Below are 20,674 nucleotides of genomic sequence, written 5' to 3' on the forward strand. Positions count from 1 at the left end.
AGTTGTTTTTTAGAGTAATAGAAAGTTATGGATTACAAGATTGCTGGAGATTAAGGAACCCGGAGGAGAAAAAATATACATTTTACTCAGAAGTACAGAAATCGGCAGCAAGAATTGATTATATATGGCTTACAAATAAATTAATAACTAAATTAGAGAAATGTCAAATTATGGTAAAATCATTAACAGACCACAATCCAGTAATGTTAAGTTTAAAGGAGGGCTACAAGAGAAAGACCAGATGGAGGCTAGATGAGGGGATCCTTACTGATGAAGAATTTGTAAGTAAGGTTAAGAACTCGATAAAAGAATTTTTCCAAATAAATAAAACGGGAGAAGTAGGGGTGGAAGTAATGTGGGACGCTAGCAAAGCCTTTATACGAGGTTTATATATACAACAGAAAAATAAAATAAAGAGGCAACGGGAAAACAACCAAAATATGATAAAAAAGAAAATTGAAGAAAAGGAAAGAGAATTGGCAAAAAACCCTAAAGATTCAAAAATAGTATCTGAGCTTAAAATTTTACAAACGGAATTATCGATGTTATTGGGACAAGAAATTGAAAAGAAAATCAAGTGGGCCAAACAAAAAACCTTTGAGATGGGAGGAAGAGTAAGCAAAATGCTGGCGTGGCAGCTGAAAAAGAAACAAGATGAAAGAATAATCACAAATATTAGGATGGATGGGAAAAATTGGGCAAAGAAAGAGGATATAAATAAGTGTTTTATTAAATATTACGAAAAATTATACAAGGGAGATCAAATTGATAGGGAGGACATAGATAAATATATTGCAGGCCACAAATTAGACAAATTAGATAATAAAGAAAAAGAATTATTAGATAAACCAATTTCATTGCAGGAAGTATATGAAACCATAGGCAATTTAAAATTGGGGAAATCTCCGGGTACGGATGGCCTCACTAGCCAACATTATAAATTGTTTAAGGAAGAGCTAGGAGAAGTGTATGTCGAATTAGTAAATAAAATAATGGAAAAAGAAATTATACCCAAATCGTGGCAAGAAGCCTTTATAACCCTCATACCAAAAGGAGATAAGAAATTAGACCAAGTTGAAAATTTTAGACCTATCTCCTTGCTAAATATTGACTACAAAATATTCGCAGGAATTATGGCTAGTAGATTAAAAGTTGTATTGAATAGGTTGATAGGAAGTGAACAACAGGGTTTTCTCCCTAAAAGAAAAATGAACAATAATGTCAGGATTTTGATAAATTTGATAGAGTATTTAGATTGGAACCCCGGTCGGGAAACTGCCCTGATATTCCTAGATGCCGAGAAGGCTTTCGATAACGTGAATTGGGACTTTATGAAAAGGACGGTGAGAGAATTGGGCATAGAAGGAAATTTTTTTAAAGGCATAAACACAATATATCAAAAGCAAAAAGGAATATTGATTGTAAACGGGGACATCTCCGGAGAGATAGAGATATCGAGGGGCACTCGGCAAGGGTGTCCGCTTTCACCACTCTTATTCATTTTGACAATTGAAAGTCTGCTAAAAGAGATAAAAGAAGATAAAAAGATTAAAGGAATAAAAGTAGGAGAAAATACCTATAAAGCACGAGCCTTTGCAGACGATGTGGTCATAATATTGGAGGATCCCCTAGAAAATATACATTATTTGAAAGAAATCTTGAATAATTATGGAAAAATATCGGGCTTTAAAATAAATAAGGGGAAAACCAAAATCATTACAAAAAATTTAAGGGAAAAAGATAAGAAGGAATTAGAGGAGAAAACAGGATGGGAAATAGCGAGAAAGGTCAAATATTTAGGAATTGAAATAACAGCTAAAAATGTAAATTTGTTTGAAAATAATTATGAAAAGAAATGGAAAGAAATAGAAAAAGATTTAGAAAGGTGGAGCAATTTGCATCTGACCCTGTCCGCGAGAATAGCGGCAATCAAAATGACAGTATTGCCTAAATTATTGTTCCTATTTCAGATGTTACCAATTATTGACAGGAAGGAATGTTTTGAGAAATGGAGGAAAAGCCTAAGTAAATTTATATGGGAAAAAAAAACACCAAGGATACAGTATAGATTATTAACGGATACAAAAGATAGAGGTGGATGGGGAGTACCGGACCTAAAACTGTATTATGATGCTGCGGGCTTGTGCTGGATAAAAGATTGGGTTGAATTGAGAAACAAAGAAATTCTAGATCTAGAGGGTTTCAATAATATCTGGGGCTGGCATAATTATTTATTAGAAGAAAGGAAAGGGGGATATAAAGAAATAACAAATCATGTTTTCAAGAAATCTTTATTAAAAATATGGGCCCAACACAAAAACATTCTGGAGCCGAAAACGCCCTGGTGGGCATCTCCAATAGAAATGACCATGATGATCAAAGACAGCAGACGAAAGACCTGGCCGACTTATTCAGACATTCTGGAAAAAAATGGAGAACAGATAAAGTTAAAATCATACCAACAGATAAAACAGGAGTGTACAAGCTGGCTACATTATAATCAAATTCAAAGTATTTTCGAAAAACATAAGAAAATTGGCTTTCTGGGGAATAAATCAAAGTTGCAAGAATTATTATTGGGAAATGGGGACAAGGCAATGTCTAAATTATACAATTACCTTCTCGAATGGGAACTTAAGGATGAGGTGGTAAAGGTTACAATGGTGAGATGGGCCCAGGATATAGGAAGGCCCATATATAGCTGCCAATGGGAAAAAATGTGGAAGGAAGGGACAAGATTCACGGCGTGCTCAAGTATAAAAGAAAATATATTAAAGCTGTTTTACAGATGGCACATAACACCAGCCAAAATTGCGAAAATTTGCAAAAAGAATTCCAACATATGCTGGAAATGTAATAAGGAAATTGGCACCTATTACCACTGTTGGTGGGAATGCGACGAAATTCGGAAGTTTTGGAACAATGTTTATGAAAAACTGAAAAAGATGCTGAAATTAACGTTTGAAAAAAAACCTGAATTATTCCTATTGAATATGGTCCCGAATAACATCCCAGAAGAGAAAAAGAATGTATTGTTGTATGCAATTGTAGCAGCTAGATTACTTATAGCCAGAAATTGGAAAGGAGGGAAAGTACCATCAATCTATGAATGGCAGGAAAAATTAGTAGAGTTTATGAATTTGGCCAAAATGACCGCGGTAATTAGAAACATCCCCAAACAAAAATATATGATTGAATGGAAAGGTGTAGAGGAGTATTTCAAAAAAGAAAAATTTAATATTGATTTGGTGATTTGTCTAAATTGAAAAAGAAGCAGGAAATTTTATTAGATATAATGATGTAATTAATGAAATAAAGAGTGAGAAGTAAGTTAAAGCAAGAACAGAGGGAAAGAAAGAAGGAAAGCGATGCATGAATAGTAGGAAGTATTTTTGCTGTATTTTTATTTTCTTTTTTTGTGTATTTTATGTATTATAAGTAAGTATTTTAGATCTATCCTCGTTCCTTTACTACTTAAGTCTTAATTGAAATATCGAAATTATGGTTTGAGTAAAGGTTCGGATTAAGATAGGTTATGTTATGTTAATTTCTTTATATTATGCTAATTTCTTTATTTTGTTAATTTTGTTAATTTGTTATTTGTTGTTTTGCCAATTTGTTTATTGATTTGTTAATTTGTTAATTGTCTATTTGATTTTGCTTTGTCTATTTTGTATCGTTGTATAATTGAAATAAAGTTTTTTCTTTTAAAAAAAAAAAACAAAAAAAAAAGAAAGCTATATAGTAAAAAAAAAGAAAAAACAGGAATGCAGGTGGCGCTCTAGGTTAAACCACAGAGCCTAGGGCTTGCCGATCAGAAGGTCAGCAGTTCAAATCCCTGCGACGGGGTGAGCTCTCATTGTTCGGTCCCAGCTCCTGCCAACCTAGCAGTTCAAAAGCACGTCAAAGTGCAAGTAGATAAATAGGTACTGCTCCAGCGGGAAGGTAAACAGCGTTTTCTGGTTCACCAGCAGCGGCTTAGTCATGCTGGCCACATGACCCAGAAGCTGTACACCCGCTCCCTCGGCCAGTAAAGCGAGATGAGTGTTGCAACCCCAGAGTCGGTCATGACTGGACCTAATGCACCTCAATGCACCTCTATGAGGAGTTCCACAACTTAGGGGGTTGCCACAGAAAATGCCCTCTCCCGGGTTGCCACCCCTCCAGATAAACTTCTGAAGGAGGTGGTATTACCAAGAGAGCCCCCTTTGCTGATCTTAACAGCCAAGAGAGTTTGTAAAAAAAAGAGAGAGGCAGCCTTTCAGATATTTGGGGCTCTAGTTGTTTGCAGCTTTAAACACTGATATGAGCACCTTGATTTGGGCCCTGAAATGTACATTCCATTTTAAATTAGCACAGCCCTTTCCCAATTCTACGTGGTGCAGATTAAGGACAAAAATGGTCAGCTTGGGCAGAATGTTCTGTTTCTTGCAGCCTCACAGAGCAAAACTAAAATGAGAAGGTGAAAGCTAATTGGTGCTGTTTCCTCACCCCCACCCCCACCTCTCCTGCTTCCGTATTCCACACATGTTGAACTGGCATTGTGGTCAGTAGGCTGAACTAGCCAGTCTTGTGGTAGAGATCCATAGGATGGAGCTTAGGGTGGACCTATAATTAAGCTGACTGGAATAGTTTGGTTGAAAATAAAATTCTCAGCCACGGATGGTTTATGGATATTTCCCAAATAGGAACATTCAATCATACCTTTTTTTCCAGCTCATGGTTTGTAATGTTTTCCTCCCCCCCCCCAATTCTTTCCCTTTTCCTCACTTCAGGCCTACTGGAAAAAGATGAATCAGCTTCTGCAAACCCTGAATCAGAAGCTCGCAACTCTTAACCATGGGCAGGAAGGGATAGTCAAGATCAACGCAGGTGTCTCAGACAAGGTGGTTGCTTTTAAAAGTAAGCCCCCATCCATTCAACGAGAAATGATGAGTGTCTGCAGTGATCCCTACACCTTGGCCCAGCAGCTGACACATGTGGAACTGGTAAGTGGAAAGCAAGACTTTTTGCTTTATCTTTAATTTAGGTAAGAAAACATTTTCTAGCAAATTCCTATTAAGACTTTCGAGAGTGTTAAAATCTTATCAAATCCCCTTCCCCATGGCAGGAACTCAAATGTGTTGTGGGAAGTTTCTGAATGTAGGACCACAAGTACAGGGCATCATGTGAATCCTTCAGTCCAAACAATTGCCCATTGGGAGGGAATAATATATTTTACTAATAATAACAAAAGCTAAGTTATATAGTTAAGAAGCTGGTGCACCTATAATAGACCAAATATGTACTATTCAGGTTAATACTAGTTTCAGATGCAACCATCTTTTTCTTCCCACATGCTGCAATATGATATTGATTTGTGTTGGTCTTGGTGAATGAAGAACACAAAGGATATCTGAATAACCTTTCTGAAAGTGTTCATCCTTAAATATTTGCAAAAAGTTGAGATAGGATGGTCTATTTGGATCTGGGAGAGGGGATTGACCCTTCCTTCTACATCATCTTTCTGATGAAAATATCCTCTCCAGGAACTCCAAACTGTTAATTACATGTTACATTTTTGCAATTGGGGCAAATAACAGACTGGGTGAGTGGTATTTTAGTCAGGAAAATAGTTCAGGTAGAAAGGATTAAATCTTCTTCCCAAGTGACATGGTCCCAATCCAAATCATCCATCCCATATATGTTGTTTGCACACACACAAAATCAGACCTGTCATTTTGACTAGTTTGGTCCTGAAGCATTCAAGTTTTTCATCAACCTTTTCATCAGTCAGAACCACTGCTGTAACAATCACTCCTTGTTTATATCTACTAGTCCATTCTTGTTTCTTATTGTGAGGATTTCACAAGGTTTCACTGAGGTGCCAAGTCATCATAGGTGTGATGTGTTGTTTTTCTACCAACAAATGCATATCTACTTCTATAACTCATGGTCTTAGGACAATGTAGACATGATGTGGAAGATTCATGATTAGGAACGCCCATGGCATTTATTTTAGCAGCCTTACATGGAACTGATGCTCTTGGGTTGATTTTTAAACTTTTTTCCTCTTGTCCATTTCCCACTAGCACTTTCCTTGATGTAAATTACACTCCTAATTACACAAAGCTACTATTAGCTCCACAGGTCATATGTGTGTGATGGGCTTAGATGCTGTGCAGCTGGGTTCCCACTGCCCCACAGCAGTGCACCTCATAGCCACTTCAGTGCAGGTATGGTTATGATCAAGGAAAGACCTCAAAAGAAAAGAAAAACCAAAGGAGAGTCTAATCTCAGAACACCAGTAGCCTATTATATTTCAGATGGAATGTCTTTCCTGCTTATACAGTATAGACTCTGACCATGTTGTAATTGCTTTCTCTGTTGAGGATGAGGATGTTGCTAGATGTTGTCGGACTGCAAGTTGGACTGCAAGTCCCAGTAGCCCCAGCTAGCATGGCTATTGTTTGGGTGATGATGGGAATGTTAATCAAGCAACAGCTGGAGGGCTACGAGTTGTCCATCCCTAAGCAATTCCTGATGGAGAGTAAACCAGGCAGAGCTAGTCTGCCAGCCAGTGGTTTCATAAATTCCTTTTAAATTCTGTTTCCAGATCTGAAGGGTGCTACTTCAAGCACCATAAAGTGAATAAGTGATTCCAGCCGTGCTATATTACAATTTATTTCCCACTTTATTTCTTGCAAAAGGAAAGACTGGGTCACATTGGACCTGAAGAATTTGTTCAAGCATTTGTCCATAAAGATCCTTTGGAAAGCACAAAGGTATGACTAGCACTATTGTTGCTGCTGCTATTTCCAGTTGTATTCAGTGGCAGACCTACATTTTTCGTGCCCTGAAGCTTGAACTGATATGGGGCCCCCATTGCAACCAAAAATGAGGTCTGGGTAACCACTGTTATCTTCTTCCGTGGGTTTGTTCCATGACAGATCACCACCATTTATTTATTTTTAAATTAACTACTGCATCTCATATTTGGATTAAAATAGCTGCACCGACATGTCTAAGTCACTGGTGTGAATAAAAATTCCCTATGCCTTATAGCTTTCGAGTTATAACTAAGTTGGTAGAGTATGAGACTCTTAATCTCAGGGTCATGGGTGTGAGCCTCACATGGGGCGAAATATTCTTGCATTGCAGGAGGTTGGAATAGATTATCTTTGTAGTCCCTTCCAACTGTTCTATGATTCTGGGGTGGGGTGAAGATGAGGGAAAATGAGGGAAATATTATATACATTCATGATAGACATTTAAAAGCAATTTTTTTATATATAAAAGTCTATTAGGCGACCCAAAATACCCACCCACCCCACTCACAAACGACACAAAGACCACCACAGCCAACCACAAATAAACAATCACACCCTAGGCCAACCCCAGCCTCTCAGCTCCAAAGGAACACAAGCAAACAGCAGAGAACCAGCACAAGCAACGCTGACAAAGCCCCCCCCCCACATATACCAATTAGAATAGAAACATCGTCACCCCACCCCACCTCTAGCCATCTTTCCCCATCTACCTTTCCCCCCTTTCCCCCCCAATGTCTCAACAAATGAAACTGATTTGTAAAAATGTTATGAGAGACATTGCACATATTTCTGTAAATCAAGAAAATCTTTAATAAAATAAAAGCAACTTTTCTAAGCAATGTGGAGTAAAGTTGCTTCTGGGGCCCCTCCAGAATTAGGGACCTATCTGCCCCTAGTTGCATTACCCATTCTGAGTGAGCAATTCAAAGAGTGGGATGTGCAGCAATTGGGACTAGGCAGTACACATCTGTTTATATTTATAGGAGGCTCCTGTAACATGTTTTTCACAGTTGCACGAAGCTGTGGTGCTTAGGACATGGTGCTCATGCACACAGTGCACATTTGAAATAAGTCCACGGAACCATCTCCTACCTGATGTTCTTTTGGGGTTTCAAATGCCCCTGATGTGCACCTCGTAGCTGGAATAAGAAGAAAAGCATGGTTTTGTATTGGTAATTAGAGAGTGCATATTTTAATATTCTGTGCTGCAATCCCAGTAGGGGGGGAATTAGCCTCTGCCTGTGCATACTCAGCTCCATGCTTGTTAACGTCAAGGGCAACATGCCCATTAGTGTCTGTGAGAAAGAAAATAGGAGAAGATGCTGCTTTATGCACTATTGGTGCACAGATAATTCTTCAGAAGCAGGTTTTGGCATGTGACTAGCTGGGTCACATGCACTAAACTAAAAGCAAAGTGTTCCTCAGACTGATAATACCTGTAAGGCTGGCACATTGGAGATGAAATATGTTAAACTTCTTAATGCAGTATAGATTTTGTTCATTTACAATACATACAAAGAGAAGTAAAGAATATACATTGAAACAAAGAACAAAATACCTGGGGTGATGGTATGAGGAAACTGGCCTCTTCCCTTGTTGGTTCTTCTCAGCAGACGTTGCATAAATCAACAAATACCTCAAAATTAGCCATGTGTCTTGCAACATCTGCCATCCATTTTCCAGTGGGATTTAAAGGGGAGCATGTTGTGCTTTTGCTTGTTATTTTGCAGGGATTGAGTTAGGGTGCTTGGTCACTGCATTATTTATTGCAGGCTATGGGAGGAAACTGCTTTTTTCTTTCATTGGCTTCCAAATAATTTTTGAGTCTGTAGATTATTTTGACCTCCAAACTGCAACTCAGAGAACTTTAAATTCCTTGCTGCTTTCCTTCCTCCCATAGGCCTGTCATCTTCCCCTCTCCACAATTGCTTGTGAAGCATACATATCCTCAAGTGCTGCTCAGTTCAGCAGACAGGAATAGGGGCAGAAAATGGGACTGGGCAAGGTGGGGGGCACAGGCAAGAAGTGGTGGTGGGGAATGTAAAGGTTTAATACACATCTCTAAGTTAGAACCAAGAAAACCTGTAGATTAGATGATAAAATGAGGACATAGTAAAGGTTAAAAAAAAAAAGTAAAGAACCCTGGACGATTAAGTCCAGTCAAAGGTGACTATGGGGTTAAAACATGTCTAGACTGAAATGGAATGAGATTTTTAAAAGCAAGCAAGGGAGCGTTCATAGAATAATAGAATTATAGAGTTGGAAGGGACCACAAGGGTCATCTAGTTCAACCCCCTGCAAGGCTGGGGTAGCTCAGTTGGTAGAACATGAGACCCTTAAACTCAGGGTCGTGGGTTCAAGTCCCACATTGGACAAAAGAGTCCTGCATAGCATTTTGCGTACCAATTGTGTCATCTTGTGATAGTGTGCATTATTGTCACAAAGTAGGGTGAGCACAGGGTGTGAGACAAATTACAGCTTTGCACTAGCACTGCCATCCTTGCATGAAACACTTCATATTCATTTGCAAAACTGTGTGTGTGTGTGTGTGTGTGTGTGTGTGTGTGTGCACGCACACACATGCACAGTCCAAAGACAGTGACTGACCTAAGCTACTAAATTAAATTAAGGGGGGAAAGTTGAGATGATGAAATGAGGACATAGGAGTAAATGTTGGTTGAAACAGAAAGACGTCTAGAGTGAGACTAAATTGAACTAAAAAAACAAGGAGTGGAGATGTTGAGTGCTATGTTAATGGATGCCCAAGGGCTTTGCGTGCCATGTAGCATTAAAGATACTTGGATATAAAAGATCCAAGTATAATAAAGGGAGAAAAGTACAAGGAGTAATTAAGGATAATGCAACAGAATATGAGATGGAGTTGACAGAAGAGAACAGTGTGTGAATTCCAGAGAGTGAATGGGAAAGTGGCGGAAATAGAATTCAAATCCATTTTGTCAACCAGAAAATAAATACTAATATGGGTCGCTTCACCTAACTAAGAGTTAATGAATGGTTACATTCATTAGATGGCAAGGTGCTGCAAGGGAGTAAAAAGGGGTGGGTGGGGATTATAGGAAGCCAAGGATCCAGAAGCAAACTGCAACCCTGCTCCTTCAAGTTCAACCCCATAAGGGCAGGCAACTGACCAATTTCTCAGACCCAGGAACTACTTACCCACAGTGGCTCTGTCTTGCCAGATTCTAGATCAGCTTATTTTACTTATCCATTTCACCATTGTGATCAGCCAATGGTCCATTGTGGTACTATATTTCATAGTTTAACTTGATCATTTTGGTTGCCCTTTTCTGGACCTTTTCCAGCTCTACAATGACCCTTTTGAGGTGCAGCGACCATATACGGCATTCCATGTGCAGTTGTATCACAGATTTGTGTAACAAGAGTTATGATATTGGCAGTTTTATTTCAATTCCCATTCCTAATTACCCCCAACATGAAATTTGCCTTTTTCACAGCTGCTGCTTGCTGAGTTAACATTTTCAACAAGCTATCCTCTATGACCCCCAAGATCCCTTTTCTGGTCATTCACGCAACTTCAAACCCCATTAATTCAGTATGATCGAGGCACTTCCTCCTGCTGCCACGCGCTGAGACAGAGAAGCGAGAGTTATATTTATTGAATTTGCATCACATCATACTGCAATGGGCTCCAGGCTGCTTACATTTTAGAAGTGCCTGCTGTTTCATATGATTCCCCAATGCCCCCTTTTAATCTTCTTTAGCCTTAGGATACATTTCTACAATACAGATATATATGCAAACATTGCGAACACTCAAAATCCCAGATTTCCCAGATTACCCTATGCATGAGAGCCCCTTTTCGCCAACAGAAAAACTTCGTCCTCGTGGAGCTCACAATTTACTCATCTTATCCTCAGGCTCTAAAATAGAAATCAATTATCACATTAATGAAAGAAGAAGAAGAAAAATCTCCTGATACCCTCTAGTGGCTGCAAACAAAAAAAATAATAGAAAAAAAATCAGAATAATCAGCCATCTCTGGAAGATTATCCTAAGGTGAAGGTGGTGGAGGTGATTTTAAATCATCAAAAGAATTCAGATACCAAACTAACCTTCTCACTCCCATGCAATTGCCTAGTAACCACAGCCGAAAGAGCACATGTCACAAAAATGACATTTCCTGATGAATCTTGCCATCTGAGCGACTTGTTTCACAGCAACCAATGATACAGAAATAGGTCAGCGATAAAGAATTGGGTAGTGTACATAATATTTTCTCAAAGACAAGAGCATGTGAAGGAAATAATATTTTAGGCAAAAAATATTCTGTACTGTAACTCTATCATATTTTGTTTTGCTGTTGATTCCCCCCAACTTAATCAGAAATTTTGTTTCATGCAAGACAACACCATGGGCAATTGGATTTGCCAAACTGTAGGAACTCTTGGGAGTCAAAGGCACAAACTAAATACATATTACATGGAAAGGCATCCTTGTCTGATTTTATTTTATCCAGATTCTTGTTGCATACAGCAATATCCTGGCTGTTAATATCCTAGGGAGCACCAATCGGAATAAATTGCCTTGTGTGCAATTGCTGTAGGCAAAGTGGAACTGTTCATCATTCACTGATTTGATTTGTAGAAAGCTTTGCATTCTGTTAAGCCCAACACATCTGTCACTACCCACCCACTGACTTCTGAAGCTCAGTCTTACATGCACTGTCTGTGTGTGTGTGTGTGTGTGTTTATAGGTATATGTCCACATGCTTTTGAATGTTGATGATGATAGCAATGTATGCTATTGATTATAGAACAACACTCTACAGTTACGGTGATTGTTTTTTGTTTTTTTTAAGGCACAGCAGAATCTAGTTTATGTCATGTCAGGTCTTTGTTTTTCAGCCTTGTTTCAGTGAACAGAAAAAAACTAGCAACCTTGAGGCCTATGTCAAATGGTTCAATAGACTCTGCTATCTTGTAGCAACAGAAATCTGCATGGTAAGTTGAATACCATTTGTCTGACTGTGGAACTTTGAGACTATTTACTCACAAAAGTGGAGGTTATATTTTTTCACAGAAACACTGCGGTATATAAATGGTGAAATAGGCTATTGATGCAATGATAGAGCAGTGGACTGTGTCTGAACAGTTTTCCTCTTGCCCTGCTCCTCTCCCAGGGAAAACCCGAACTTTAGTGTTAAATCGGAGCACACGTCAATCTGGAGAAAACCTGAATTGCTCTTTGCTCCAATTGAACGCTGTTGGTTGGCATCTGTCTGTATCCAACTAACATGTCCCATCAGCACAAAGATTCACACCTGTGCAACAGAGATCCCCTTTCCCTCCTCCTGCATGCACGAGGAGCACTCCCCCAAATCTTCACCAGGTGGGGTGGGGGAAACCCTTAGAACAGATTTAGGAGGTGCATGAGGGGAGGGGGAAGTTCCATTGTGCAAGCAGAGATCTTGCAATGACGATGCACATTAGTTGGATACCACCCTTTGAATGCAATAGACTTGTACAGTAAATAATGGAAATAACTTATTATTGTGTTTTCTTCCAATCATGGTCTGAAGGAAAACCAAACAGAAGTATGGGGTGCTCTCGTTCTAGTATCACCCTGTACCATATGGCTGTTGGCTACACACTCCCCATACATATAAAGCATTTGTCTTCCCCCAAGGAATCATGGGAACTGTAGCTTGTTAAGAGTGCTGGGAACTGTTGCTCTGTGAAAGGTAAACCGCAGTCCCCAGTATACCTTGACGGAAGTCATGTGCTTTAAACGTGTGGTGTGTATGCAGTCTTATCTGAGAATGTTTGGGATAACTATTCTCTTGCCAAGACCTATCTGCCTAAAGATGTCATATGCATGTGTATAGGAGGGAGAGAACACAGGTGTTCCTGCTCACCTCAGCTCTAGTCCATCACTGGTGCTATGTGCCCTTGACCATTTCCCCCAGAGAAAATATGGCCCTTAACTTAGAGGTTGTCCACTCTGCTTCTAGAACATACGGAAGTGCCCATTGTCTGTGACAGAATACTGGGTAGATTGATGTTAGGTAATTTTCACTAGATCCGTTTCCAGCTAAATCTCTTTCACGATTCAGTCCTTCTGACTTTAACTTCCTTTGTTATCATTAAAAAGAGATTGGAGCACGAAAAGCACTTGTAATATGATGAACAATGTGTAACATTTTAACATTTTAACAATAATTTTAACATTTCAAATTATTGTGAACTGAAGATATTAAGGACGTGCATTTACAAATGTAAAATGCAAGAACCAAGAAGGGAAGTGGAGGAAAGTCTGCGGATTTTGGAAATCCCACATTGGGGAGTTGTGATGTGATATTTTTATTTTCTGTTATTGTAAAAATTAAAATAGTATAAAAGAGAGCGATAGGATCAGGACCAGATTAAAGTAACTGGAGGCCTTGGGAAGCCCTAGGCTAGGAGGACCTAGGAGGCCCAAACTTAATAGCATTTGATATGAGAAACCAAACATTGTTACTAAGCAATTGGGCCTAGATAGTAAAATGTGCCTGTTTTGTTTCGTTTTTTAAAAAGCAAGAAGTTGGGGGGGGGGGAGCTAGATTACGAGGCCCTGGGCTATATCCCATGCAGCCCTTATGTAAATCCTGCACTGGGTGAGAGTATTGTGAAATACAAGAAACACAAAAGAAAATTCTCCAGAAATCTACTAATTTCAGTCTTTTCTCTCTTCTTAAGATCAAGTCCAGAAAAAAATGCACTGATTAGCGCCAAGCCCAGAAAAAGTTACAGTAATTGACATTTTATTGATAGCTAGTTGGACAGACTATCAGTGGAATTAATAGTCTTTAGAGTACAGGTTTATGTGTCAATGTTGGGTCATTGCTTGAAGACATTTTTAAAGGTATAATAGACTTTGGTCACTCTCCCTAGTAGGATCTTTGATTTTGCAAGTTGCCAGCAATGAGTGTCATTAATCAAACAGCTTGAATGGGATTTTGTAGCTGTTTTGAAATCAATTGATTGAACTGTAGAATAGGGCATCTCTGTCTGGCACAGTTTTCTGACATCTCCCAGGGGTTTTTTTTACACTTGTCTTCCATAGCTGTTTTATCTGTCTGTTTATTTGCAGCCTGCAAAAAAGAAGCAGAGAGCACAAGTCATTGAGTTTTTCATTGATGTTGCTCGTGAGTGCTTTAACATCGGGAATTTTAACTCGCTGATGGCAATCATATGTAAGTATGTTATTGTCATTTCTGAATGATATTAGGGATATGTAAAGTGGATTCCCTTTACTAATTGTTGTAACCTGCCCTGGGACCTTAGGGTGAAGAGTGGATAATAAATTGTAATAATAGTAACAATAACAATAACCGTAACAGCAACAATAACAATAAAGTCCTCCTCTGTTCTTTTTCCTCTTCTTTTCCTCCAGCCGGTATGAACATGAGTCCAGTCTCCAGGTTAAAGAAGACTTGGTCAAAAGTGAAAACAGCCAAATTTTTTATTCTCGAGGTAAAATGTTCAGAATTACATATTTGCTATTCATGCATTTATTTAAACTGAATATTCATAGGCAAGGGCCAAATGATATGATGGGCTTTGCATATCACATTATATTAAAGATGGAAAAGAAGTAAAAAACAGAAATATCAGGCATAAAGTCCAAACCACAAATGGGTACAAATGTATTCTTTTTCAGTCTTGTCTATTTAGTGCAGGCCATAGTTAAGAGCTATACGGAGTTCTGGCATTATCTTGACTCAACTAGCAACCCTCATGCTAGGATTGACGGCCATTAAAACCAGAGAATTTATCAAACAGCTACCAAGTTATGAGCGATCAGTGACTGAAATCTGTCAACAGGGGAAATGGCACATCAGACTATCCCGTGGTAATTTGTCCACAATTGGGAAATGTCTGTATTTGCTTGGAATCAATTGTGAGGCTTACTGCTGAGGTTCCCTATGTCAAGGTAGGTTAGGCGAGCCATTTCCTCTTTAGGGTACTTTCAGAAGATCATTTTAAGGAGCAACCCTCAGATATACCTGTGTTTCTTAATTCAGTTAACAAGTTATGCATACTATACACACACCTTTGCTTGTCTTTGTACAAGTGGGCTCTCTCTTGAAAAACCCGAGTGGACTGCCAGTTTGTCCCGCATACAAAGCTGAAGCATGCATGTCTCGTTTGTAGATGTTTGTGCACGTTCACATACACACGCATAAGTGTTTGGTGTAATTACACGGTCACACCACTGTACAATCCTGGCATCGCTCTGCACTCCGGAAACAGATTAATTGAGGAGAGGCAGTTGCCGTTTAATATTCTGCCATTAGGGTGAACCATGTGTGCTCTGTGTGCTTGTCTGTGCCTAACAACAACAAAATAAGTAGTGGCCACTAACAACAACAAAAATCATCATATGGAAGCATCTTTAGAAGCACTCTTAGCGGACTGAGTGGCTTTTATCATGACAAAAATGTTACGGACTGGTCACTCTTAAGAAACTAGATGAAAATAAATGAATAAAAATTGACCTGAAACGGAGGTGTTGGGTAGTTTTCTCTCCAGTTCACCTCTATCGCTTAGCACGTCACCTCTGCACTGCAAAGGCAATTCAAAATATATTCTGACCTTCCAATGTTTTCTTCCTCTCTAGCATCAAATGGACCCTACAGGTAATTTTTATAACTACAGAACTGCATTGCGGGGAGCTGCACATCGGTCGCTAACAGCACACAGCAACAGGGAAAAGGTATTATTATTATCATCACCATCATCTAATTTTTCTCCAGGAAGGAACAAACATGCTTCTCCCCCCCCCCCATATTATCCTTACAACAATCCTGCAAAGGTAGGTTAGGCTGAGAGATAACTGACTGGACAAGGTCACGCAATGAGCTCCATGACCAAGCAGCGACTCAGCCTGTGTCTCCTTCACCTGCTCCAGATCACCATGCTACACTGGATCATTAGGTACAATCCTGTGTACTTGCAAAACTGTTTCTTTTCACAGCCCATACTGGCTGGTTTTGTAGTTGTTCATCTTTTCAGCATCCCTACATGAGAGGCAAAGTACTGTGATATTCTGAAGGTTGCATTCAACTGTTGCTCAGCTGTCAGTAAGTCTTCTATCAGCAGAGCAGGGAGGGAAGAAATACTTAGTTCCCCCACTGGAGGATTCCCAGCCCTCTGGTGCAGAGGCAAGACAATGTGCTGCGGGTCCTTTGAAATGAAGATTCTGCAATCATATAGGCTCAGAATTTGGCTCCCTGATTCCCTCAGCTGCAAGTAGCGAGGTGGGGAAGAGCCCACACCACTGGGGAATCTTTTGCCCTAGTCTGAACAAATAGATCCATAGGGAGATAATAAGAGGTATAATAAGAAAGGATATATATAATAAGGAAATGGATATGAGACAGCCACATTCATGCTTGAATGAGAAGCTGATACTTTTAAGGTGCTTATGCAGTCTGTCTCTAAGGTATAGCCATGCAAGCCTGTTTCTCTATTACTTATCTCATTTCCTGTGGAAGTCATTCATGCTGGTTACATGGGAAAGTATCTCTTTTAAACCAAGAGCAACAGAAGGTTAATAGTTGGATGGAAACGCAAGGGATAAAGACTACATCCTCCTTTAACTGAATGCATAATGTGATAGTTGCCAAGAAGGTGTTTATGCATCAAATCCAGCACCTCATCATGGTTGGTGTTTTCAAATCCCACAGCCCCTATAGCTATAATTCTGCTCTCCAAGCCTCAATGTCATTTCTTCATTTTTAAAAAATATGTAATATTTTTACTCACCCTGGATCAAATGAAATGAAATGTGATCGCTACTAATTTAAAGATAAATATTGTCCACTGCTGGTTGTATATCCAAGCCCTCCCTTCTTCTTTTGAAATATATAATATAATCTGACACTTTGGGCTTAGTTTTTTAATGCTTGAATAGAAGTCGGGGGAAAGACAGAGGTTAAATTTATTAAATCGGGTAGTGATTGAATATATTTTTTGAAAGTTAAAAAGCACAGCTTTGAGTTGTGAGTTGCTGTGGAAAGTGTGCATGCCCACATGCATACAGAGGATTTGTTATTTGAATGGAAGTGTATATTGCATCACGGAGTAGATTTTTTTTCCAGGCAAGTGCAGGAGATGAATATCTTAAGACCTTAATTGACTATCTGATTTGACTTGCAAATTCTCAGCACGTTGAAGCAGACACAGTGACTGCTGCTCACAGTAGACTACACATTCAATGTGTCATGCATTCCAATGGACTGTTATCAGAAAGTAACTGTGTGGAGAATTTAATTTAGGGCTGTGCAGAAGAATAGGATCTGAACAGGGAAGCCAAAATGACATTCTTACAGTGTGTATTGATGCTTTCTACTTTTGAAAGCTGGAGTACATTCCATGACTCTTTGTGTTTGATTTTAAAAAAATTGTTTATAGTTAAGTTATTCATTGTTTATTTACATAATTTATATCCTGCCCCTTCAATATGTATTTACGCTTCCAAGACACTCAACAAAGCAATAAGGAAAAGTACAAAAAAGTATAACAGTAAAAAAGAAAAGAATGACGTAAAGTGTGGAAATAGTGGGGCCCTCTTTGTATGACAGAGTGGGAGTGAGTGGGGAATTCAAATTGTTGCCCTTAGTGTAGGGTTTTTTTAAAATCAGGGAAATGTTAATCCATTTCCTAATGATCCCTAACATAGCATTTACCTTTTTCACACTTGCCAGCCACAAACTGAGTTAACATTTTCAACAATCTATCCACTATGACCTCAAGATCTTTTTCATTGGCAGTTATTCACCGCCACTTTAGACCCTATTATCATCAGGGGTGTGGGTATGAATTTCCCCCAGAGTGCTCTGTTGTTCTGAGGAAAATTTTCTGTGTCTTAAGGTCATTAGTAACAATGAATGGCTGCCAATTGCAAATAAGAAATCAGGCTAGCTTTGTTTACTAAACACAAGCAAAGTAAACATTCTAAGTTAGGCTATTCTCTAGGGCATTGGAACATTGTTGCAAATTATCCTAATTTGTGGAAGTACTGATAATTATATCCTGTTACAATTCACTTACTTGTGGAACCACATTAGGGCTAATTTTTCAATATGAAGTTTGGCTTTTGATAGGGGAGAGTAACAGGAGAGGAGCAGCTACCTTCTCCTTTTAACATACATTTATTTTTGTTTCTTGAATATTTTAGCTTCAGCAAGGGCAAACTCCCTCCTGGGATTCCCACTCGCTTTCTTTTTTGGATGCACATACTGCTCAGGCACACCAGTACCATAAATAACTTGAGGACATTGGTTGCCAAAGCAAATGACTACTTTACTGCTACACTTTTCCAGAGTCTTGCGTTTCCTCAAGGCTATAGTACTCTAGTGCGTACTTAAGTTACAATTCAGTTCATTTACCAAAGGACCAGGGGATATATTTGAAAGATATGCCCACCTGACATATTCATTCTCACTTTAATAGAAACTATAGCTCCTGTAGGAGAGACAGGAATTCGCTAGCTAGGTGAGTTTAAATCTTCTTCAGGGAGCCTGGCACAGTGTTTTATGAGTAAAGAGGAGCTGGCCTTGCAAGACCCTTGCAAGTTACACTCCAGGTCAAGTTCTAGTGAAATGAATAGACCACTGTTGCTCTGCAGGATAACCTAGCAGACTTGCTTACCTACCTTCGCCCTGTCCTTTGCTGATAAAGCATCTGAGAGAAAACTGTCTACAGTGGGAAACCCAAAAAGAGAGTCAAGGGCAGTGGCAGAGGAATTTGTAGTGCATCTGTGTTTATATATTTGAATAGAATGCTATGGAATACTTTCTCAAGTGAAGTCCACCTGGCTTGGATACTGACATCTTTTGGGTCCTTAAGCCTTCCCTCTTTTTTCAGGCATTTCACAGATTATGATCGAGCTATGTTAATGTTTTAAGTTTGTATTACTCAAGTATTATTTTCATATATAAAAGTATTTATAGACCACCATTTCACTGTAAAAAAAAATCAAAGCAGTTTAAAACAAAAGTACATAAATCCATGCAGTGAAAACCATTTAGTCCCCAGACTTGGTAAGTTAAGCACAGTTCCGAATCTGAATAAAAAATAAGTATGGTATATTTTGGTATACAGGGTACCAAACATGGTATAAGACAAGATAGATACCCAGTGTAAATCCATGTTGCTTCATTTGATACTTTTGAAATTTACACCAGGTGAGGATCAAACTTAGTGTGAAACATCCAGCAGATAGGTACGGTTCCCTCCTGTGAAACTTCTTTAAATCAGAGCCTTTGTCATGTTAAGTCATGAGCATCTACTTTTCCATATGTTGGCTTGATTGGGGTTTAATTGTTAATGCTCACTTAATCAACTTCATTGTGGCTTATGCAACTTCATTGTGCTCTTTGCCTCTTTACTGTCTGTGCACTGGTGAAAGTTAATCACTTTGCTTATTAAAATGTTAATGTTAACAAAATGATCTTAAATATCGATGTTACTGAAATATTAATAGGTAATAAACTGAAACCTTAATTCCACAAAGCTTAGACAGATTGTGTTTTGCCAATTCACAGAGAAAATCTCTTCAACATGACAGCTATTTTGTGGGTTGTTATCTCTTGTATCTCCTCTAGGCCTCACTAGTATTAGTATTTCGTCATTAGAGTAGTACTGTACACTGAAAAGTTAATCTCTCTTTTCTTCTTGTGAATGAACAGTTCTTTCATGCATAAAGAACAGAACTGCAAAAGATAATAGTCATGTCATTATTTTCACAGATTGTGATCCCGTTCTTCAGCCTACTGATCAAAGACATTTACTTTTTGAATGAAGGATGCGCCAACCGCCTTCCAAATGGACATGTCAACTTTGAAGTAAGTGCAGCCAACATCTTTGTCAAGCAAGTGGTTGATAGGTTCTTTGAACCCTTGTGCTTACATTCCAGAGTGCAACAAAAACCATACGTGAACAAAAAATTATTACCTTGATTACCCCCAAAGTCAAACAATTCCCAGCAGACATTTTCATATAAATCCTTTAAACATTTGTTACTTAACAGTTTTCAATTTCAGATGGCGTGATCCAAAAGCTCATATGCAGAAACACCATGCACACACCGGGGGGTTTCCCCAACTCCCTTTCATGCTGAAACCCCCCCCCCCAGACTACTCAAAAGTTTTCGTAGAGCAGTTGGTGGGATTAAACTTCTGGTTCATATTCAGTGCCACCAAAACTGTTGTAATTTTATATTCCAAGTGTTGCATGAAATGCCTGTCATTTAAAACACAGTTTAATAGCAGCAGAGGAAAAGAGTAGCCTGTGTATTATGTGAGAAGTGTGCATTGCTCTTTTCTTTATTCTTTAAAATATTTCTATACTGCCTTCCATATGCAGTTACCAAAGCACCATCATTTCCTTCCATGTGTTACAGAAACACAAGGAAAGCTGTGCTGGACAAACAATCCACTTGCTCCCACCTTTTAAAAATAATATACCAGACACATTAAGCAGCTAACATTTCTGAGGAATGTTAAAACCACAGAAATAATTTTACTGATATACAAATTCCCTTTACCTAGACAATACTTCTTTTTCCCCAATCCTTACAGAAATTCCTGGAACTGGCTAAGCAAGTAGGTGAATTTATAACATGGAAACAAGTAGAATGTCCATTTGAGCGAGATGATAACATCATCCACTATTTACATACTGCGCCCATCTTTACTGAAGATGGTAAGAAATTCCTTTTTTAACAAATGCTATAGTGGTTCACTACAAACATTGTTCCATAGTTCATGATAAAATGTGATTTTCAAAATGTGTCACCACACAGATCCATTGTCTACAATATAATAATGATTATCTGGG

General features: G+C 38.7%; 1 protein-coding gene across 2 annotated transcripts in view; it reads left to right on the forward strand.

Moving 5' to 3' along the window:
- Positions 1–20,674, forward strand: part of RASGEF1C (RasGEF domain family member 1C) — a 90,125-nt gene that overhangs the window by 64,928 nt on the left and 4,523 nt on the right. For both annotated transcript variants that reach the window (XM_035105596.2, XM_035105595.2), the window contains exons 5-12: positions 4,776–4,988; positions 6,690–6,764; positions 11,696–11,791; positions 13,920–14,022; positions 14,223–14,302; positions 15,450–15,545; positions 19,585–19,680; positions 20,416–20,539. In XM_035105596.2, the coding sequence (XP_034961487.2) occupies positions 4,776–4,988; positions 6,690–6,764; positions 11,696–11,791; positions 13,920–14,022; positions 14,223–14,302; positions 15,450–15,545; positions 19,585–19,680; positions 20,416–20,539 (883 nt within the window). The remainder of the gene's footprint in view (positions 1–4,775; positions 4,989–6,689; positions 6,765–11,695; positions 11,792–13,919; positions 14,023–14,222; positions 14,303–15,449; positions 15,546–19,584; positions 19,681–20,415; positions 20,540–20,674) is intronic.

The sequence above is a fragment of the Zootoca vivipara genome, chromosome 2 (genome assembly GCF_963506605.1).
Source record: "Zootoca vivipara chromosome 2, rZooViv1.1, whole genome shotgun sequence".
Lineage (NCBI taxonomy): Eukaryota > Metazoa > Chordata > Lepidosauria > Squamata > Lacertidae > Zootoca > Zootoca vivipara.